Below are 18917 nucleotides of genomic sequence, written 5' to 3' on the forward strand. Positions count from 1 at the left end.
AATTTCATTCCATTGGTTCTGGTCCGTCCCTCCAGGGCAAGGGAGAACAGCTCAGCCAAAGCCCCATGAATCCTTAAACTGGCTTATTCAGAATTCCCAGTCTCACACATTTTGCTGTTCTCATCGGCTTCTATTTCCTCTTAACAACAGCTCTTCTGGTTCTGTACTGTACATGTTTTTCTTTTAATCTGCAGAAGAAAGGCTTGCAGATTAACCACCCTCTTCCCTTGATCTAGGTGTACGGCTGGGGTTACAATGGCAACGGCCAACTAGGCCTGGGTAACAACGGCAATCAGCTGACTCCGTGCCGGGTGGCAGCGCTGCATGGGATGTGCGTAATGCAGGTGAGTAGCGACGTGTCCTCACCAGTCTTCTATCTTATTTTGAGCTTCCGGTCTGGCCACAAGCTTAAAGTCAACACAGGAAGAAGAGGAGTTGGTTTCTCATACCCCGCTTTTCACTACCCAAAGGAGTCCCCGAGTGGCTTACAAACACCTTTCCCTTCCTGCCCCTACAACAGACACCCTGTGAGGTAGGTGAGGCTGAGAGAGCTCTGATAGAACTGCTGTAAGAACTGTGAGCAGCCCAAGGTCATCCAACTGGCTGCATGTGGAGGAGTGGGGGATCCAGACTAGCATCTGTTGCTCATGAACCGCTACATTGTGCCGGTGTAGTGGTTAAGAGCAGCGGCTTCTAGTCTGGAGAATTGGGTTTGATTCCCCACACCTCTTCCACATGTAGCCAGCTGGGTGACCTTGGGCCAGACACAGTTCTTAGGCCAGGCTCATTCTGCACACATTAGATAATGCACTTTCAATGTACTTTAGAAGCAGATTTTCCTGTTTCGGACAGGAAAATCCACCAGCGAAATGCATTATCCAATAGGTGCAGAATGAACCTTAGACTCGCTTACTTATAGGGTTGGAAGGAGTCATACAGGCCATCTAGTCCAGCCCCCTGCTCGGTGCAGGAGCAGCCTCCCAGGGTGTCTGTTGTGCGGAGAGGAAGGGAAGGTGATTGTAAGCCGCTTTGAGACTCCTCTGGGTAGTAAAAAGCAGGGTACAGAAACCCAGCTCTTCTTCTCTTCGCCTTCTTTCTCAACCATATGGGAACAAGGAGCTCAGAACAGGAGCCTCCGGTTGACAGCCAGAGCTGCTGCTGCACTCCGGTCCTGGCATCTCCTGTGGCCATGGGCAATAGCTGTGCTACTTCGAACCTCAGAAGAGCCCCCACCAGATCAGACCATGGGTCCATCAAGCCTTAGCATCATGTCTCACAAAGCAGCTGAACCAGTGCAATGAAGATATGCAGCAGCACTGAGGAACTGATCCAGACTCCGGGCGAGGCTTTGATGGCCAAAATGGGAACCCTAATGCTTGAATCTGCTGTCACCCTTTGACTGTATCCCAGAGGGTTGTTACTTATGATATGTCATGTGTGTGATATTTGTTGTTAGTTGCGAAGTCGTGGCCGACCCATCGCGACAATGATCCTCAAGGCCTTCCTGTCCTCTACCATTCCCCAGAGTCCATTTAAGTTCGCACCGACTGCTTCAGTGACTCCATCCAGCCACCTCATTCTCTGTCGTCCCCTTCTTCTTTTGCCCTCAATCGCTCCCAGCATTAGGCTCTTCTCCAGGGAGTCCTTCCTTCTCATGAAGTGGCCAAAGTATTTCAATTTCAGTGTGCGATATAGGAACCATAAAACCCAACTGGTGACAGTTAGGACCTTTAAAGGTTGGATGTCATTATAATAGTTAAAATTATATTACTTTCATTGCACACAATTTTAAAGAAAACTTTAGGAATTAAAAACATATACAGGCCATAGGCTATTGCAAAACAGTGTGCTATTCACTATATGAACCACTAGACCAGGGGTAGTCGACCTGTGGTCCTCCAGATATTCATGGACTACAATTCCCATGAGCCCCTGCCAGCAAACGCTGGCAGGGGCTCATGGGAATTGTAATCCATAAACATCTGGAGGACCACAGGTCCAACTACCCCTGCACTAGACTATTTCTAGATTCTTGATGAAAAGGCTACTGGTGAGCTTTTATAACCACAGCCTCTGATGCAGCCTTTCTCAACTTTTTTACCATTGAGAAGCCCCTACCCAAGTTCTTCAGGCTTTGAGAAACCGCAGAAGTGACGTGATTGTGCAGAATGTGGTCGGGTAAGATAGCTGTGTACACATCTCCCTCTCCTTCTCACCCCCTCCAGGACCATCATTGGCCACTGGGGGGGTTCGGCATGACCATGTATGGTCATATCACCCTGGTAAATGTTAAACAAATTTAACTATATTAAATGAATTAACTCCCACCCATTCAGGAAACCCTTCCAGGGCCCTCAAGAAATCCCAGGGTTTCAGGAACCCTGGTTGAGAGAGCCTGTTAGCCGCCACGAGCCTCCTGGGGGTGGAAGACACAAATGAAAATAATTGCACTCAGTCAGCGGATGTTATGTGCTTGATTGAGGTTCTGGCATGGGATCTCTGCGCTTGTTTGTTGCCTTCGTTTCCAGCTTGGAGGAAAAGCAGACAGCAGTGTGTTGACATTATATATGCTGTAAAGACTCTTGCGAGTCCCTTGGACTGCAAGGCAAACAAACTGGTCAGTCCTAGAGGAGATCAGCCCTGCCTGCTCCTTAGAAGGCCAGATCCTGAAGATGAGACTCAAATACTTTGGCCACCTCATGAGAAGGAAGGACTCCCTGGAGAAGAGCTTAATGCTGGGACCGATCGAGGGCAAAAGAAGAAGGGGACGACAGAGAATGAGGTGGCTGGATGGAGTCACTGAAGCAGTAGTTGCAAACTTAAATGGACTCCGGGGAATGGTAGAGGACAGGAAGGCCTGGAGGATCATTGTCCATGGGGTTGCGATGGGTCGGACACGACTTCGCACCTAACAACAATGTATGCTGTCCTCTGATTCGACTCAGGATGGTGCACAACAAACAAGTTACATCAGTTAAAAGCCTTAAAGCAGTATAATAGAATCACTGGCCCCAACCAAATGCCTGGTGGAAGAGCTCCGTCTTGCAGGCCCTGCGGAAGAGACAGCTGTGGCAGGGGCCTGATGGTTGTTGATTTGGGAAATGTGCTTTCAGATTGCCTGCGGCTACGCGCACACGCTGGCGCTCACGGATGAAGGCTTGCTGTACGCCTGGGGAGCGAACACTTACGGGCAACTGGGGACCGGCAACAAGAGCAACCAGCTGAGCCCAGTGCAGATCATGATGGAGAAGGAGAGGTAGAAGCTGGTGCCGTGGGACGTGGGGAAGCCGGGCGTGGCCCCTTTTGGAGCCTCGGTGGGCAATCGCTAGACTAGGACCAAAGACATGGATGTTGCAGATTTAACTGAAATGTATTAAATGGTTTATTGAGAACAAAAAGACTGCAAAGAAGCACAGGAACAAACAAAAGTGTAGAGCTGGAAGGGACCTCAAGGGTCATCTAGCCCAACCCCCTGTACAGTGTGGGAAATTCACGTCTCCCTCTCTATTCCCTTAGGGACACAGAGGAAGGACAAATACCTCCAGCATCCCTGGACCGATATGACCCTTTCCCCAAAGTGGAGATCATTGACTATTTATATAGGATACCTTCTCTTGTATTATAATTTGTTTAGAACTTCTACCAATTTGTGTGCATTACTGAACCCGCTTTATGATTTTCGTATTGATTGTAATTCGGGTGCTTTTCCCCAGACTTTGTTCTTTTGTCATTGACCCAAAGCACACCTGCTCCTGCCTTAAACTGTCTTCTGCCTCCTTCACCCCACCCTACAGTCCTTCTTGAGCCTCACTGTCAAAGCCAGGTGATGTCACTTCCGGGGGTGTGGCAGGGAGGCGTGGCCAGTTGACATCACTTCCGGGGGCTCCGTAAAGCCTGAAAAATTGCTTCAGGGGCTCCTCCACGGCCAAAAGGCCTGGTCAACGCGGTGCAACAGAAGCTAAGCTGTGATAATCTTTTTGCAGCCTCCGTTCTCTGCCTGCACCCGCCGTGCCGGGTCAGAATTCCAAACGTGCCCGCAGGCTAAAGAAGCCTGGGGACACCTCTGACAAAGTGTCCCTGTGCATGCCCTGAATAAAACTTTCTTGGTCTCAACCGTGCCCCTGGACATAAAATTTTGCTCGCCCCGCGGGGTGTCAGCGAAATCTCTGTGCAAGGGCCTGCGCCTGGTGCCCTTGAGCGGATTGACGGAGACCGTCCTTTGGCTTCCTTTCCCCTTGCAGGGTCGTGGAGATCGCGGCCTGCCACTCGGCTCACACGTCCGCCGCCAAGACACAGAGCGGTCAGGTATACATGTGGGGCCAGTGCCGGGGCCAGTCGGTGGTTCTCCCGCACGCCACCCATTTCTCCTGCACGGACGACGTCTTTGCCTGCTTCTCCACTCCTGCGGTGATGTGGCGCCTTCTCTCCCTAGGTGAGGGAGACTGCAGGCGCCTCGGCCGGGTGGCTCGGGCTGGGGGAGGAGAGCTTTTCAGGGCACGGTCGGGGGATGCAACCCAAGGGGGGGAAGGGGCTTCCCGAGGCTGCTTATTTTTATTTTTCCTGTATAACTTCTTATTTTTGTACAAATGAGATCTATCTGTTATTTCCTCGAGTTACTGATTATTTTTAGAAGGCTGTTCTGAGTCACAGTACTGCTCAGTCCCTTTGAGATTCCCCCAGTTTCCCTGTCTCCTCTTTCAGTTTTTTTTTTCTCTGTGCCCTAGATCAGGGGTAGTCAACCTGTGGTCCTCCAGATGTTCATGGACTACAATTCCCATGAGCCCCTGCCAGCAAATGCTGGCAGGGGCTCAAGGGAATTGTAGTCCATGAACATCTGGAGGACCACAGGTTGACTACCCCTGCCCTAGATTAGCTTACGCCCGGCTTTCTCAGCCTGGGTTTTGTGAAGCCCTGGGGTTTCTTGATGGCCCTGGAAGGGTTTCCTGAATGGGTGGGGGCTTGTTAAAAATTTATCAGGTGATATGACAATATATGGTCATATTGACCCACCCACCCCTCCCAAAATGGCCAGTGATGGGCCTGGAAGGGGTGGGAAGTGGAGGGGCCCCAGGTAGCTATATACACAACTATGCTTCCCAACCATGTTCTGTATTGTCACATCACTTCTGGGGTTTCTTAAAAGAATGTTTCAAGAGTTTCTTAATGGTAAAGAAGTTGAGAAAGGCTGGTTTATGTCTTGGAAATCTAGATCTATTAACTTGGGCATTCATTCCAACAGCCATTGGGGGGTTTTGCTACAGCACAGAGGAGCTAAGTAGGGATTGTGCCTTGGGAATATCAAGGGAAGTCCCTCCCTCTGCCCGCTGCTCTCTCCATAGGCTGCGCAAGATGAGCCCATCCCATCCACTGTCTTACCTTAAACACAAGCATTCTTCCTCTAGGCTGAAGGAGCCTTCCTCTAGCAGAAGGGTCTTTTCCCAGAAATGAAAGTTCTTTAGCCTGAAGGAACACTTAAGAGTTCTGCACAGAGGTTGTAAGGGGCAGCCAGTTTGAAAGGACTTTCTTGCCATGTTCTCCAGGAGTGGTTTAAGGATTTGTGGGGCTTGGAGCACCAGAGTCAGATTATGGATTCGCAGACCCTAGCAAACTACAGTTGCAGAAGGAGCAGCCGGACTGGGGGCAGAAGGATCCCTAACAGAGGAAAGGGAAGTCTTTAGGGAGTACACTTAAAGAGAGAGACGAAAGGAGGAATGGGAGAGGGCACCTTGGGGGGGGGGGCCTGGAAGCACAGGGCCTGTAGTACATGCTACACGTGCTACATGGATAAACCAGCCCTGATGATTTCCTTTGCTTGAAGGAACTCAATGTGGAAGTGAATCTTCTCTCCTCTGTGCTTCAACTGAGATTGCTAGCTAGCTTCTTCGCACGTGCAGCAGGAATAAGCGCGCCGTTGCGGAGCTGCCATACGTGGCGGCCGAGCATCAAGCCCCTTGGCGGGCGGACCGCCTGTGGAATGTTAAGAGGATGGTGTTTTCTTTTTGCAGAGCACGAGGACTACTTAACGGTGGCCGAGTCCCTGAGAAGAGAGTTCGATAGTCCAGAAACCTCGGATCTAAAGTTCAGAGTCGATGGGAAGTTCATCTACGTGCACAAAGCCGTTCTGAAAATCAGGTTGGCGTTTGGGTCGGTGGCGACTCCACAATGGACCCACCTGTATGACGGCCGAGATGGGATAAGCCTCCGGGGAGGGCGGTATATAAGTATGATAAATAAAATAAATAAATAACTCTGCAAAATAACATGATAAAGGATAGCAGTGGATATTTAGGGGGGCGGGAAGGTGGGGCAGACTGACCTCAGTTACCAGGGCATACCTGCACTTAGGCAATGTTAGAAAGCTTTCAGGGATGATGAAGAGCTGGTTTTTATACGCCGCTTTACTCTACCTGAAAGAAGCCCCAAAGTGGCTTACATTCGGTGAGGCAGGTGGGGCTGAGAGTCCTGAGAAATCTGGGACCAGCCCAAAGTCATACAACAGTGGAGAGGGAGTGGGGAATCAAACCAAGCTCTCTGGAAGGAGAGTGTGTTGCTTTTAACCCCTATACCACTCTGGCCAAGGCCTTCCCTTTCCTCTCCCCACAACAGACACCCTGTGAGGGAGGTGAAGCTGAGAGAGCCCTGATATTACTGAAGAAGAAGAAGAGTTGGTTCTTATATGCCGCTTTTCTCTATCCAAAGGAGTCTCAAAGCGGCTTACAGTCGCCTTCCCTTTCCTCTCCCCACAACAGATACCCTGTGCGGTAGGGGAGTCTGAGAGAGCCCTGATATTACTGAAAGAGAAGAGTTGGTTCTTATATGCCACTGTTCTCTACCCGAAGGAGTCTCAAAGCGGCTTACATTTGCCTTCCCTTTCCTCTCCCCACAACAGACACCCTGTGAGGTGGGTGAGGCTGAGAGAGCCCTGATATTACTGCTCAGTCAGTACAGCTTGATCAGTGCCCTGGTGAGCCCAAGGTCATCCAGCTGACTGCATGTGGGGGAGCGCGGAATCAGACCCAGCTCACCAGATTAGAAGTCCGCATTCCTAACCGCTACACCAAGCTGGCTTGGTCTGTGATGCCCCAGCCACCTGACCAAACCTATCTTTGTCAAAATCGTGGACGGTGGTGCCTGCCTGGAACAGCCATGAAGAATCGTAGAAAGGGCTCTTTCTCTTTCCCCGCAATCTCACAAATATATATTTGTGCAGGATCCGGAGTTGTTCGCTAGCTTGACATTCCAAACTTTTCACCCCTTCTTCTTGCAGATGTGAGCACTTCCGCACCATGTTCCAGTCTTACTGGAACGAAGACATGAAGGAGGTGATAGAAATTGACCAGTTCTCCTACCCAGTGTACCGTGCCTTTCTTGAGTACCTGTATACGGACAGCGTTGATCTGCCCCCTGAAGACGCCATAGGTAGCACCTGAGCATTTCCTCTGTTACGTGGGGAAATGAGGCTTCTCTGGGGATTAATGATTTCAAGAAGGTTGGAGGAAGGCAGGACATCTTGGAGTTGCCAGCCTCTCGGTGAGGACTGGAGATCTCCCAGATATGCAGCAGATCTCTGTGGACTAGAGAAATGGAAATTTTGGAGATAGAATCTATGGCAAAAAGGACACGGACATATTTGAGAGGGTGCAGAGGAGAGGGACGAGGATGATCCGGGGCAAGGGGACTGAGCCCTGTGAGGAAAGGCGGGAGGGACTTGGGAATGTTCAGCCTGGAGAAGAGGATGTTGAGAGGGGACATGATAGCCCTCTTTAAGTATTTGAAAGGTTGTCACTTGGAGGAGGGCAGGGAAAGGTTTATGTTGGCAGCAGAGGACAGGACCTGCAGTAGTGGATTTAAACTATGTGTAGAATAGTACTAGCTAGATATTTTTCAGTCAGAGTAGTTCAACAGTGGAGTAGGAGGGGGTGAGCTCTGCCGAAGGAGGGGGTGAGCTCTGCCTCACTTGGCAATCTTTAACATACTTGTCATGGATGTTGTAAGCTGATCCTGCATTGATTGTTGGGCTTGTTGGCCTTTATGGCCCCGTCCAACTCTGTGGCTCTGTGATCACATCCCTGATGTGCGCCCATCTGCCCAGTTATCTAGGACTGTGGTCCTCAACCTTTTTCAGGCTGGGGACCCGGGAAGGGGGGGAGAGGGAGGCCCAGATACCGGTGCGCTGGCGCCCACGAACCAGCAGGCGTGCCTCCCTCCCCCCCCCCCCCCGTGGCGCAACGCTGGCTGAGCCAGGAGCGATCGGCCGACTCCCAGCGCAGCGAGCGCCGCGCTGTGGCGGGAGGTGCGGGCGCCGGAGGATGCAAACGCGCCTGCGCGTTTCTTGGTGGCACCTCCCCCCCCCCACAGCGCAGCGCTCACTGCACTGGGAGGTGGCGATCCCTCCCGGCACAGCGAGCGCACACTGTTGGGGGGAGGCGCACCTGCTGGCACCCACACCTCCCTCCCCCCCCACCATGGCCCAGCACCGGGCCACGGCCCAGTGGTTGGGGAACACCGCTCTAGGAATTTCACAACATGGAACTGGCAACCCTCATACGTCCCCAGTGGCGATCTGCCCTTAGGGCCACTTTAGATTGTTATGTGAGTGTTCACCTGCCCTGAGGTGTTCTTTTGTCCATCTGTTTCCCTGGGGATGGAAGGAAGAGGACTTTGTGGAAAATAATTGGTATCGTAGCAGCTTCCTGGCACTTGGAAAGCACTCATGCGCTGCAAAGCACAGGAAGGTCTTGTCTGAAGTGTCACACTGTAATCCACACGAAGATGCTCAGGAATGACCCAGGATAAAATTTAACTGGCTACCTGAGTGCTATAGGAGAAGAGAGGATCTTTTGAGTTGCAAACTATTTTTGAAACATTATGAAGAATTATTCTGGGGCGGGCTTTTTCAACCAGGGTTTCCTGGATGGGTGGAAGTTAATTTTTTATTTGTTTGTTTATTTCTTAATTTATATACCAGCTCTTGGTTACCCACTTCAGTGTGGTTTTTACACAGTCTAAAAGACTCAGTAAAATAGTAGTGCATAAGATATAAACCATAATACATAATTGTTGCATCCATTTGGTTATTAAAGTGAGGCTGTCGTCAACAGATGGGAGGGAAAGGAGGTCAGAGGGCAAATTTGTTAAACATTTATGGGGTGATATGACCATATAAGAGCCTCTTGTGGCGCAGAGTAGTAAAGCAGCAGACATGCAGTCTGAAAGCTCTGCCCATGAGGCTGGGAGTTTGATCCCAGCAGCCGGCTCAAGGTTGACTCAGCCTTCCATCCTTCCGAGGTCGGTAAAATGAGTACCCAGCTTGCTGGGGGGTAAACGGTGATGACTGGGGAAGGCACTGGCAAACCGCCCCGTATTGAGTCTGCCATGAAAACACTAGAGGGCATCACCCCAAGGGTCAGACATGACTCGGTGCTTGCACAGGGGATACCTTTACCTTTATGACCATATGTGGTCATGTCGTCTCCCTCCACCCTGATGACCAATTATGGGCCTGGAGGGAGAGGGGCCCTGGGTGGGCGTGTCCACAGCTCTGCTTCCCAACCATATTCTGCATTATCCCATCACTTCTGGGGTTTCTTGACTCCTGAAGAATGTGTCAAGGGTTTCTCAATGGTAAAAAAAAAAGTTGAGAAAAGCTGGTCTAAGACATTGTTTATTTATTCATGTTTATGTTTATATTTATTTACCACCACTCTCAACTGTCTTGTGGCGGTTTGCAAGATCAATAAAATACAATAAAATCCCCTAAAATGCCCCATTAATACACTAGAACATAAATAGAATAAAACATAGCAAAATGGCGGACGCTAAAATACCAGCCCATTGTATTGGTGAGGTCTTTTCTTTTGGGCACCATTCAGACATTGCTCCTGTGTGGGTTCTTGAGTCCCCTGAAGAAGCAGAAGTCTGTCAAAACAAAACATATCAGATCCTTCATGTGGATTACAGTGTGATGTTTAAGACCTTAATTATAATCACATGTGCCTTGTGACTAAAAATCTTCCCCCAATTGTGTATATAATTGTGCAAAGCTTTGTTGAATGTATAAGGATTGATCGTGCAGGGTTCTCTTGCACAGGGATTCCTGGTCTGTGGTGTTATCTCCGCACCTGTGCAACCCTCTTGGTTTTTCCACCACCTGGAGTTTGGCAACCCCCTCTTTGATGCCCTGTTTTCAAATGGCAGCTTGCATACAATTAAAGTGTGTTTAAATAGACAGTCCCCGGTACAAAGAGTGCTTCATCCGTACCTCCTGATTTGGCAGTGTTCCCGTGCCAGTTGCTCATGGGTGCAGATAGCCCTCTCCGTCTCCTTTCTGCAGAAATTTGGAGAGCTGTGCCTCCTTTTGGACCTCTCTTCCGCTGGCCACACCTGCTTACTCCATGCTGCAAAGCCAGTGCGATGAGATCTTTTTGCCGTGGCACTTCTGACTGGGCAGGAAAGCAGGCAGCTGACCACGCTCTCTCCTTTTCAGGGCTTCTGGACTTGGCAACTTCTTACTGCGAGAACAGGCTGAAGAAACTCTGCCAGCATCTTATCAAACGAGGGATCACGGTGGAGAACGCCTTTTCGCTGCTGTCGGCGGCTGTCCGCTATGACGCAGAGGTAAACTGAAAAAAGAAAGAAAGAAGGAAAACACCCTTCTTGTTCTAGTATCAGAGCAATACAACTGGCCTTTCTGCTTGAGGAAATTTTCTGAGCACAAAACACACTCGGGGCTTTCCCAGCCTACAAAATGGGATCCTGAACGAGGCAGGGGGCAGGCTCAGCTGCAAAAGAAACTCCTCCGTTCAGTGGTGTTTGCTTTGCTGCCCTCGGGTGTGTGTGGGGGAGGCGGACGTGTCTTTCTCATTGTAACTCGCAAACGCTCTTCTGATTCCACATGTGCGGGCTGTTTTCCTGACCTTCTGGCTGTCCCTGTAGAGTGCATGTGGGCAGGGGCAGGGCTCCAGCTCTTGGCTCTGGAATTCTGTATGAACAGACCTCTTGCCAAAGGAAGGAGAAGAAGAGAACGGTTGCTGGAGGAAAGATAGAGGGAAAGCCGGCAAGCCAAGGTAGAAGAGAAGGGAACAATTGCTGGAGGAAAGATGGAGGGTGCAGGAAGTGGACAGACAAAGGAAGAGAAAAGAACAATTGCTGGAGGAGGGTGTGGGAACTGGGCAAGAGTCCTGGGCAGCCAGAAGGCTGAGGCTGGAAAGAAGAATAACAAGGATTCCCAAAAGGCCCCTTGATAGGTCTTCATAATCTGTAATCGTTGAGCTCTTCACGCTTCCATATAAGCCCGTTTTGCACAGAAGCAGTCTTGAGCTTAAATGGCGCTCAGTGATGTCAGCGTTGAGAACCAGCATTGGGTAGTGCTAAAAGAGTGGCAGCCTCTAATCTGGAGGAACTGGGTTTGATTCCCTGCTTTTCCACATGCAGCCAGCTGGGTGACCCTGGGCTAGTCGCAGTTTTTCTAGGGCTGTTCCCGCAGAACTGTTCTCTTAGAGCTCTCTCAGCCCCACCTACCTTGCAGGGTGTCTGTTTTGGGGAGGGGAAGGGAAAGGTGTTTTTAAGCCGCTTTGGGACTCCCCTGGGCAGTGAAAAGTGGGGTATAAATAACCTGTTCTTCCATGCAAAGTAAGGCTTCTTAATTTCGGTCCACTGCTGTTGTTAATGTTCTTCGCGTCCTCTTTAAATTCTACTTGGCTACGGTGGCCTAGGATAGCCAATCTCGGCAGTGAAGCATGGTCAGTGCTTGGGTGGGAGGCCACCAAGGAAGGCTCCGCAGAGGAGGGCAATGGCAACTCAGCCCTGATCTTCACTTGCCCAGAAAGACCTTTGCGGGGGTCACCGTAAGTCAACTGGACCGCCAAACACATGTACTTCCTCATAATTATTGCATTTCAATCAGATGCGGCCCCTGGCTCTGGACGAGAATGGAAACTCTTCTCTGCAATTAGCTGGCTTCACAGCAGGGGGCAAACCACATTTTATCTTCCTGTAATGTCATGTTTACTTGAGCCTCTTGTGGCGCAGAGTGGTAAGGCAGCAGAAATGTTGTCTGGAAGCTCAGCCCATGAGGCTGGGAGTTCAATCCCAGCAGCCAGCTCAAGGTCAACTCAGCCTTCCATCCTTCCGAGGTCAGTAAATGAGTACCCAGCTTGCTGGGGGGTAAACGGTAATGACTGGGGAAGGCACTGGCAAACCACCCTGTATTGAGTCTGCCATGAAAACGCTAGAGGGCGTCACCCCAAGGGTCAGACATGACCCGGTTCTTGCACAGGGGATACCTTTACCTTTACTTTAATGTCATGTTTGCTTGAAACCAAGCCAGTCTGAAGCTGCACTACAGCTTCCCAATATTGTCAAATACATCAATTCTGCTATGTCCAAGCAGGGCTGTTTCGTGTCCCTTGGCTCAGTGGTCCCCAACCTTTCTGAGGTTGGGGACCGGCAGGGCATCGGCCCGCAGCCCGCGGCCGCCACGCCCGCGCATGGGCCCGCACCCACGCATCGGGCTGCGGCCGCTTCCGCACGGGCGCAGCCCGGCCCTGATTCCCTCTCCCCGTCCTCCGGCAGTAAGAAGCTTCCTGGGCCGCAAGCTTGCGGCCTGGGAAGTTTTTTACTGCGGGGGGGGAGCGGGGAGAGGGAGCCGCGACCCGGCGCCATGGCCTTTGCGGCCCAGCACCGGGCCGCAGCCCACAGGTTGGGGACCACTGCCTTGGCTGGTGCAGCTTTTGAAATGAGTTCTATCTTCTCCTGTTGCCCTCATCATGAATGAAGCTGGGACAACAAGAAGAAAAGAACTATTTTTTTGTTGTTGTTCCCTACTTTTCCACTACCCAAAGTAGTCTCAAAGCTCCTTGCAGTCATCATCCCTTCCTTCCCCCCCCCCCCCCCAACCAACACCCTGTAAGGTAAGTGAGTCTGAGAGAACTGTGACTGGCCAAGGTCACCCAGTTGTCGTGCATTTGAAGGAGCGGGGGGAGTCAAACCTGGCTACCGCTCTTAAGCACTGCATCAAGCAGGCTCTCTTGAGAGGTTGAGCCGCATTTAGCCTCATATATTAGAGGCCAGAACAATCTGTGTGGGTGACTGCTGACTATTTTTCAGTGTGCCTTAAAAGTGCAGGAGCATGATGGTTTCTATGGCTTCTGCTTCATATGCTGTGGGATGCTTTGGCTTTAGCCAGGCAGTGGTGCCCACTGTGAGCTGGACTTCCAGTGGTGAGAGGGCCGGCCCGTGAGTGAAGAACGAAACGCCACGGGTCTCTCTGTTTTGTAGAAGAGCTTGGGTAACCCCATCATGGAAATCTTATTGACCAGAAAAGGAAGCCTGGCAGGGTGGAAGAGCGAGCTGGGATTGGAGTGTTGAGACCACCAAAGACTCTTGTGTGCTGTGTTGATTACTTCTTCTCTCCATGTTGAGAGCCTGCACTCACGACCCACTCTTCTGCATGGTTTCTTTGGGGGGGCAGGAGGCACTAAGGCAGGGGCAGCCAAATGGTGGGTCTCCAGGTGCCCATGGACTACAATTCCCAGGAGCCCCTGGGGCTCCTGGGAATTGTAGTCCATGGGCATCTGGAGACCCACCATTTGGCTGCCCCTACTGAATCCGGTTGCAGATTTTACTACGCAACTATTAGCGTAAGTGAAGTGAAGGGTCCCTTTTCTAAGAAGAAAATGCCTCTTGTGAAACTACATTGAATTCTAGGTGCCTGCAGCAATACACTTGCAGGTCGGTGGTTTAAAAGTAACCACAGGATAGAATCCTAAGAAGGTGGACATTAAATAGTCTTAGGTTGATGCCTAGAATTTATATAATTCGCCATGCATTTGTAGGTAAATCCACATTCTGCAACCGAATTTTGCATTCTGTCAAACATGTTAGGCCTCCCCCCCCCCCACTGCACAAAGGTGTGAAAGAACCCTTGAACTAGATCACTTGAACTAGACAAGTGGACACCAGCAGACGTGCGTTCCTTTGGAAGTCAGCGGCTATGTTGCATATTGCATCCTAGGCTCTTTAACACTAGTTTGATGAACAGCTTCTGGGATGCCTATTTGACTCAGTCTACAGTTTAATGGTCTTTATATTTTGTTGACAGCAGCCCCATAGTATGGCAATCTATTTGATGTTTTCTATTTACAACAGGCTACCTAGCTGTTTGTTTAAAAATTGGTTGTTTTGGGGGGCGGGGGGGGGGTTCCTTCAGAATTCTAATCTTTTAAAATGTATTATCCATCATGAATGCAAACTTTTGCTTTTCCTGTTACCCAAACTTGGAATAAAGATGTCTTGCGATACTGTATTCGCTGTACGTTGTAGTCTTTATTTTCTGTTTTACTGTTCAGCTGAGAGCCTTGGAATTTTAAGCCAAACAAAAGCAGAAGCTGTAAATTACCGACAGGAAACTGACTCGTTTCACAAAGCAAAATCTGTGCTGCATAGAAATGCAGAAACCTACTCCAAAATCTCTTCCTTTAGATCAGTGGTTCTCAACCTTCCTAATGCCGTGACCCTTTAATATAGTTATTCATGTTGTGCCCCCAACCATAAAACTATGCAAGGGTTCTTTCACAGAAATTAAACCAAAACTGACCAATGGCATGAAGCTCCATTGTTCATGATTGTATATAAATTGTTTTTTTTCTCGGGGTTTCTCAGTTCAGTTCCGCCTCTTGTCCCACCATGCCGATCTTGCTTTTTTCGGCTGCTCCAGACAGATGAACGCTCTATCTCGATCTACCCCGCAAGGGTGTTGTGTGGATGGGCCCCCCTTGGCCAAGCTGCTTGCCCTGCCACGACCCCTGTGAAAGGGTCGTTCGACCCCCAAAGGAGTCCCAACCCCCAGGTTGAGAGCCACTGCTTTATAGTAATTCCCAGATCATAGTTTGACCTCAATAACCAATTCTTTGTGGCAACGAGTCAAAGTCAAATTTTATTTACGGTTACTCAGATCAAAGTTTAAATATACAATTTAAAATATTGAATGAGAACAAAACAGAAATATTTGAGTACATAACGGGTATTTAAGATCAGAAATAGAAGATATGCCATGATTAAAACTCATTATTGAAACAAAATTGGGTAAATATCTAGTCATTGTAGCATTCGGTTGAATTGAGGTGGACATTTCCTGTTTCTGTTCTACATATACACCACAGAATTGAATGGCAGCGTCACAAGATATAGCAGGGCATAGATAGTTGTTTGTTAGTTTTCATCTAAGCAGTTTCTTAATTTTATCCTTTGAAGGGAGAATTTGATATCAGTCTAAAATTGGCTGGATTAAGTTGCTTCTCAGAGCATTACTGATGGAACTGTGTTGCAAAACGGGTTTGCTTGTTGCAATGAGGAACGGTTTATCCCAACTGTGGTTTGTCCCAACTGAGAGCCAGTTTGGTGTAGTTGTTAGGAGTGTGGACTTCTAATCTAGCCAGCCAGATTGATTCTGTTCTCCCCCACATGCAGCCAGCTGGGTGACCTTGGGCTCGCCACGGCACTGATAAAACTGTTCTGATCGGGCAGTGATATCAGGGTTCTCTCAGCCTCACCCACCTCACAGGGTGTCCGTTGTGGGGACAGGAAAAGGAAGGCAACTGTAAGCCGCTTTGAGACTCCTTCGGGTAGAGAAAAGTGGCATATAAGAACCAATTCTTCTTCTTCAGTAATATCAGGGCTCTCTCAGCCAGACCCACATCACAGGGTGTCTGTTGTGGGGACAGGAAAGGGAAGGCAACTGTAAGCCGCTTTGAGACTCCTTCGGGTAGAGAAAAGCGGCATATAAGAACCAATTCTTCTTCAGTAATATCAGGGCTCTCTCAGCCTCGCCTCCCTCACAGGGTGTCTGTTGTGGGGACAGGAAAGGGAAGGCAACTGTAAGCCGCTTTGAGCCTCCTTCGGGTAGAGAAAAGTGGCATATAAGAACCAATTCTTCTTCTTCTAATCTCTCAATGGCACCGTGATTATGACATCTGTATGAAAACAATTGATTTGCTTGGTTATTTTAAAAACTTCCATTAGACAACTTGAAGCTAATGAAAAGGCTTTTTTTCTTGTTTTGTTTTGTGTCCAGGACTTAGAAGAATTCTGCTTTAAGTTTTGTGTCAATCATTTGACAGAAGTCACCCAGACTGCAGCCTTTTGGCAGATGGATGGGTCTCTGCTAAAGGAATTCATTGCTAAGGCCAGCAAATGCGGCGCCTTTAAGAACTGAAACCAGGTAGCTATTAGCTTGGTCTGGACGACGCAGCCGTAGCTGGTACAGTGACTTCATACATTGCCTCCGCAGAACTTGCCTTGCCTTGTATCAGTAAGTCGCGATCTGTCAGATGAAAAAAAAACCTACTCTTCCCATAGCAATGAATGGCGAGGATCTCCCAACGAAAGAGGCGAAGATCGGACAGCTGTAGCCATTAGGATGTTTCTGTTCTCTTGGACAAACATATAGCAGAAGGAACTGGCTCAAGATGTTTGCATGGACCAGTGTTCTGGGACCAATTGTTGGGTTTGCTCAGAGTGACCCATTGAAATGGATCAATGAACTCAGGGAGGGGGGCGCTTGTGTTCTTGTCAACCTCGTGGGCATCTGATACAAGCATGCATCACCAAATGGAGTGAAGAGGAAGGGACGACGACTTATTTTTTTGCCTTGTGTGTGGAATGTGACTGCGCCTCCTTCTGGCTGCACTTGTGTATTTGAAGGCGGCAGCTCGAAAGGACTTGTATATGTGGACATTTGGGGTGTGGGATGTGTTATTTGTCTCAGTGGAGTAAAGAAGGACTTGGACAAGTTCTACTGTGTTGTTTCCTAATCTCACTTGAATGTGTTGCTTTGATACCCTCCCTCCCCATGTAATCTGTTAAATTATATATGGGACTGGGAACAACCATATTCCTATTTTGCGGGAGGGGTGGGGCTTAAAAGGGTGTAGGAAGGCTGACAACTGGGCCAAGTGCTCTGTATTGGAATTGTTAGTTCCTTGCAATAAAAATAGATTTTGCAAGTTGGTGCATTCCGATTCTTTTAGAAAGGTGATGGCAGGTAAGAGAGAAGAGGCTGTTTATGTGTCAGCTGAACTTGGGAACAGCTTCCAAGTTAAATCAACAGTGACCAGTCCTGAAAACCTGCCTGATAAAAATGGATCGGACATTTAGAAATTCAGACTGTCGAATCAGAGGACTGCTAGCAACCTTGACACTACAGCATGGAAAGATTTTTTTTCCCCAGCAGGGTAGAGTCATACATGTTTATTTTACAGTTCTGACAATGTTCTGCTTAGATAGATTTTATTTATTTATTTAGATTTTTATACAGCCCTTCCCTACGGGTCTGGGTGGTTTACATAAAACATTTTAGAACATTTCCATATAACAATATCAATATCAATATAACAATAACATACGAACTAGAACAACACTTCAACAACAATAAGATGATCCTAGTCTTGTTCACAACATCTACCACTTCATAATCTGGAGCAAGACGGACATAAGCCTTTTTCTCACCATCGGGCCAAATCAATGTGTTGACCTTGGCCTCACCAAGGTCATACAACTTCTTGATTGCCTGTTTGATCCGGTGCTTGTTTGCTTTCACTCCCACAATGAAGACCAGCGTTTTTGTTGTCCTCTGTATTCTTCGTGGCTGATTTGGTAGTCAGTGGGAAGTTAATGATTGCATAGTGATCAATTTGCTCCTCCTTGGTGCACTCTTTCACAGATACTTGGGGTGCCTCCATAACCGCAGTGTTTTAGGCCTTGAGAAGGTGGATGACACCTGAATCTTCTGCTTGGCGTGACTATGGACACCTTTCAAAATCACCTTTTTAGCCTATTCAGGGCTTTGTATTTTCTTGGGACAGCCCCCTTCTTGACTTTCAGCACCATCTTGCGTCTATGCAAATTTTTGTAGGTTTTCCTGAACAGAGCAGGAGTGCCCTTCCAGAAATAAAATAGCCCTAGGTCACCCAAAACATCATTCAACTCAGAACTTCACAAACTTTGTGAGAGAGCCAGTTTGGTGTAGTGGTTAGGAGTGCGGACTTCTAATCTGGCATGCCAGGTTCGATTCTGCACTTCCCCACATGCAACCAGCTGGGTGACCTTGGGCTCGCCACAGCACTGATAAAGCTGTTCTGACAAAGCAGTGATATCAGGGCTCTCTCAGCCTCACCTACATCACAGGGTGTCTGTTGTGGGGAGAGGAAAGGGAAGGCGAATGGAAGCCGCTTTGAGCCTCCTTTGGGTAGGGAAAAGTGGCATATAAGAACCAACTCTTTTTCTTCTTCTTCTAACTGTAAACACTGCATCAACCCCCAACTTTCAATGCATGTATAACAATCCCTTTTTCTTCTCTGCAGTGGGGAAATGGCATGACTTTGCACCACTTTGGAGCTTGTCCTTGCTCTCCTCTCCGAGCCCAATTAGCAGGAGAGGGGAATTCTGCCGAGAAGAGTTGGAAGTGTAGCTAAAAGTAGCTGAGAATCCAGTTGAAACCATTAAGAACGGAGTAAAGAAATAAGTAGAATAGGAAGTAGGCGAGCCCACTGAACTACCTACTCTCTCTGCTGAGGCAGGAAAAGAACTGTACAACCTTAAAGGGACCCACAAACTTGGGCCCCAGCTTGCGTGAGGGTTGTTGGCAACGTAGGTTTTTAGTAGACGAAGGCCAGATCCCACACAGCCCAAGAAGGGGGCTCACACCTTTTCTTGTCTGCAAACATCTTGTAATCCCATTTGGCTCTTTCCAGATTCTCTACAATTCCAGATTCTCTTAGGAATAGGCTCCCTAAGGAGGTGGTGAGCTCCCCCTCACTGGCAGTCTTCAAGCAAAGGTTGGATGCACACTTTTCTTGGATGCTTTAGGATGCTCTGGGCTGATCCTGCATTGAGCAGGGGGTTGGGCTAGATGGCCTGTA

General features: G+C 48.9%; 1 protein-coding gene across 2 annotated transcripts in view; it reads left to right on the forward strand.

The window, feature by feature from the left end:
* Window positions 1–17003, forward strand: part of RCBTB1 (RCC1 and BTB domain containing protein 1) — a 40004-nt gene extending 23001 nt beyond the window's left edge. For both annotated transcript variants that reach the window (XM_077314215.1, XM_077314224.1), the window contains exons 7-13: window positions 237–344; window positions 3114–3256; window positions 4242–4432; window positions 6006–6132; window positions 7268–7419; window positions 10487–10617; window positions 16073–17003. In XM_077314215.1, the coding sequence (XP_077170330.1) occupies window positions 237–344; window positions 3114–3256; window positions 4242–4432; window positions 6006–6132; window positions 7268–7419; window positions 10487–10617; window positions 16073–16213 (993 nt within the window). In that variant the 3' untranslated portion in view covers window positions 16214–17003. The remainder of the gene's footprint in view (window positions 1–236; window positions 345–3113; window positions 3257–4241; window positions 4433–6005; window positions 6133–7267; window positions 7420–10486; window positions 10618–16072) is intronic.
* Window positions 17004–18917: the final 1914 nt, after the last annotated feature.

This window comes from Paroedura picta, chromosome 1 (genome assembly GCF_049243985.1).
Source record: "Paroedura picta isolate Pp20150507F chromosome 1, Ppicta_v3.0, whole genome shotgun sequence".
Classification (NCBI taxonomy): Eukaryota; Metazoa; Chordata; class Lepidosauria; order Squamata; family Gekkonidae; genus Paroedura; species Paroedura picta.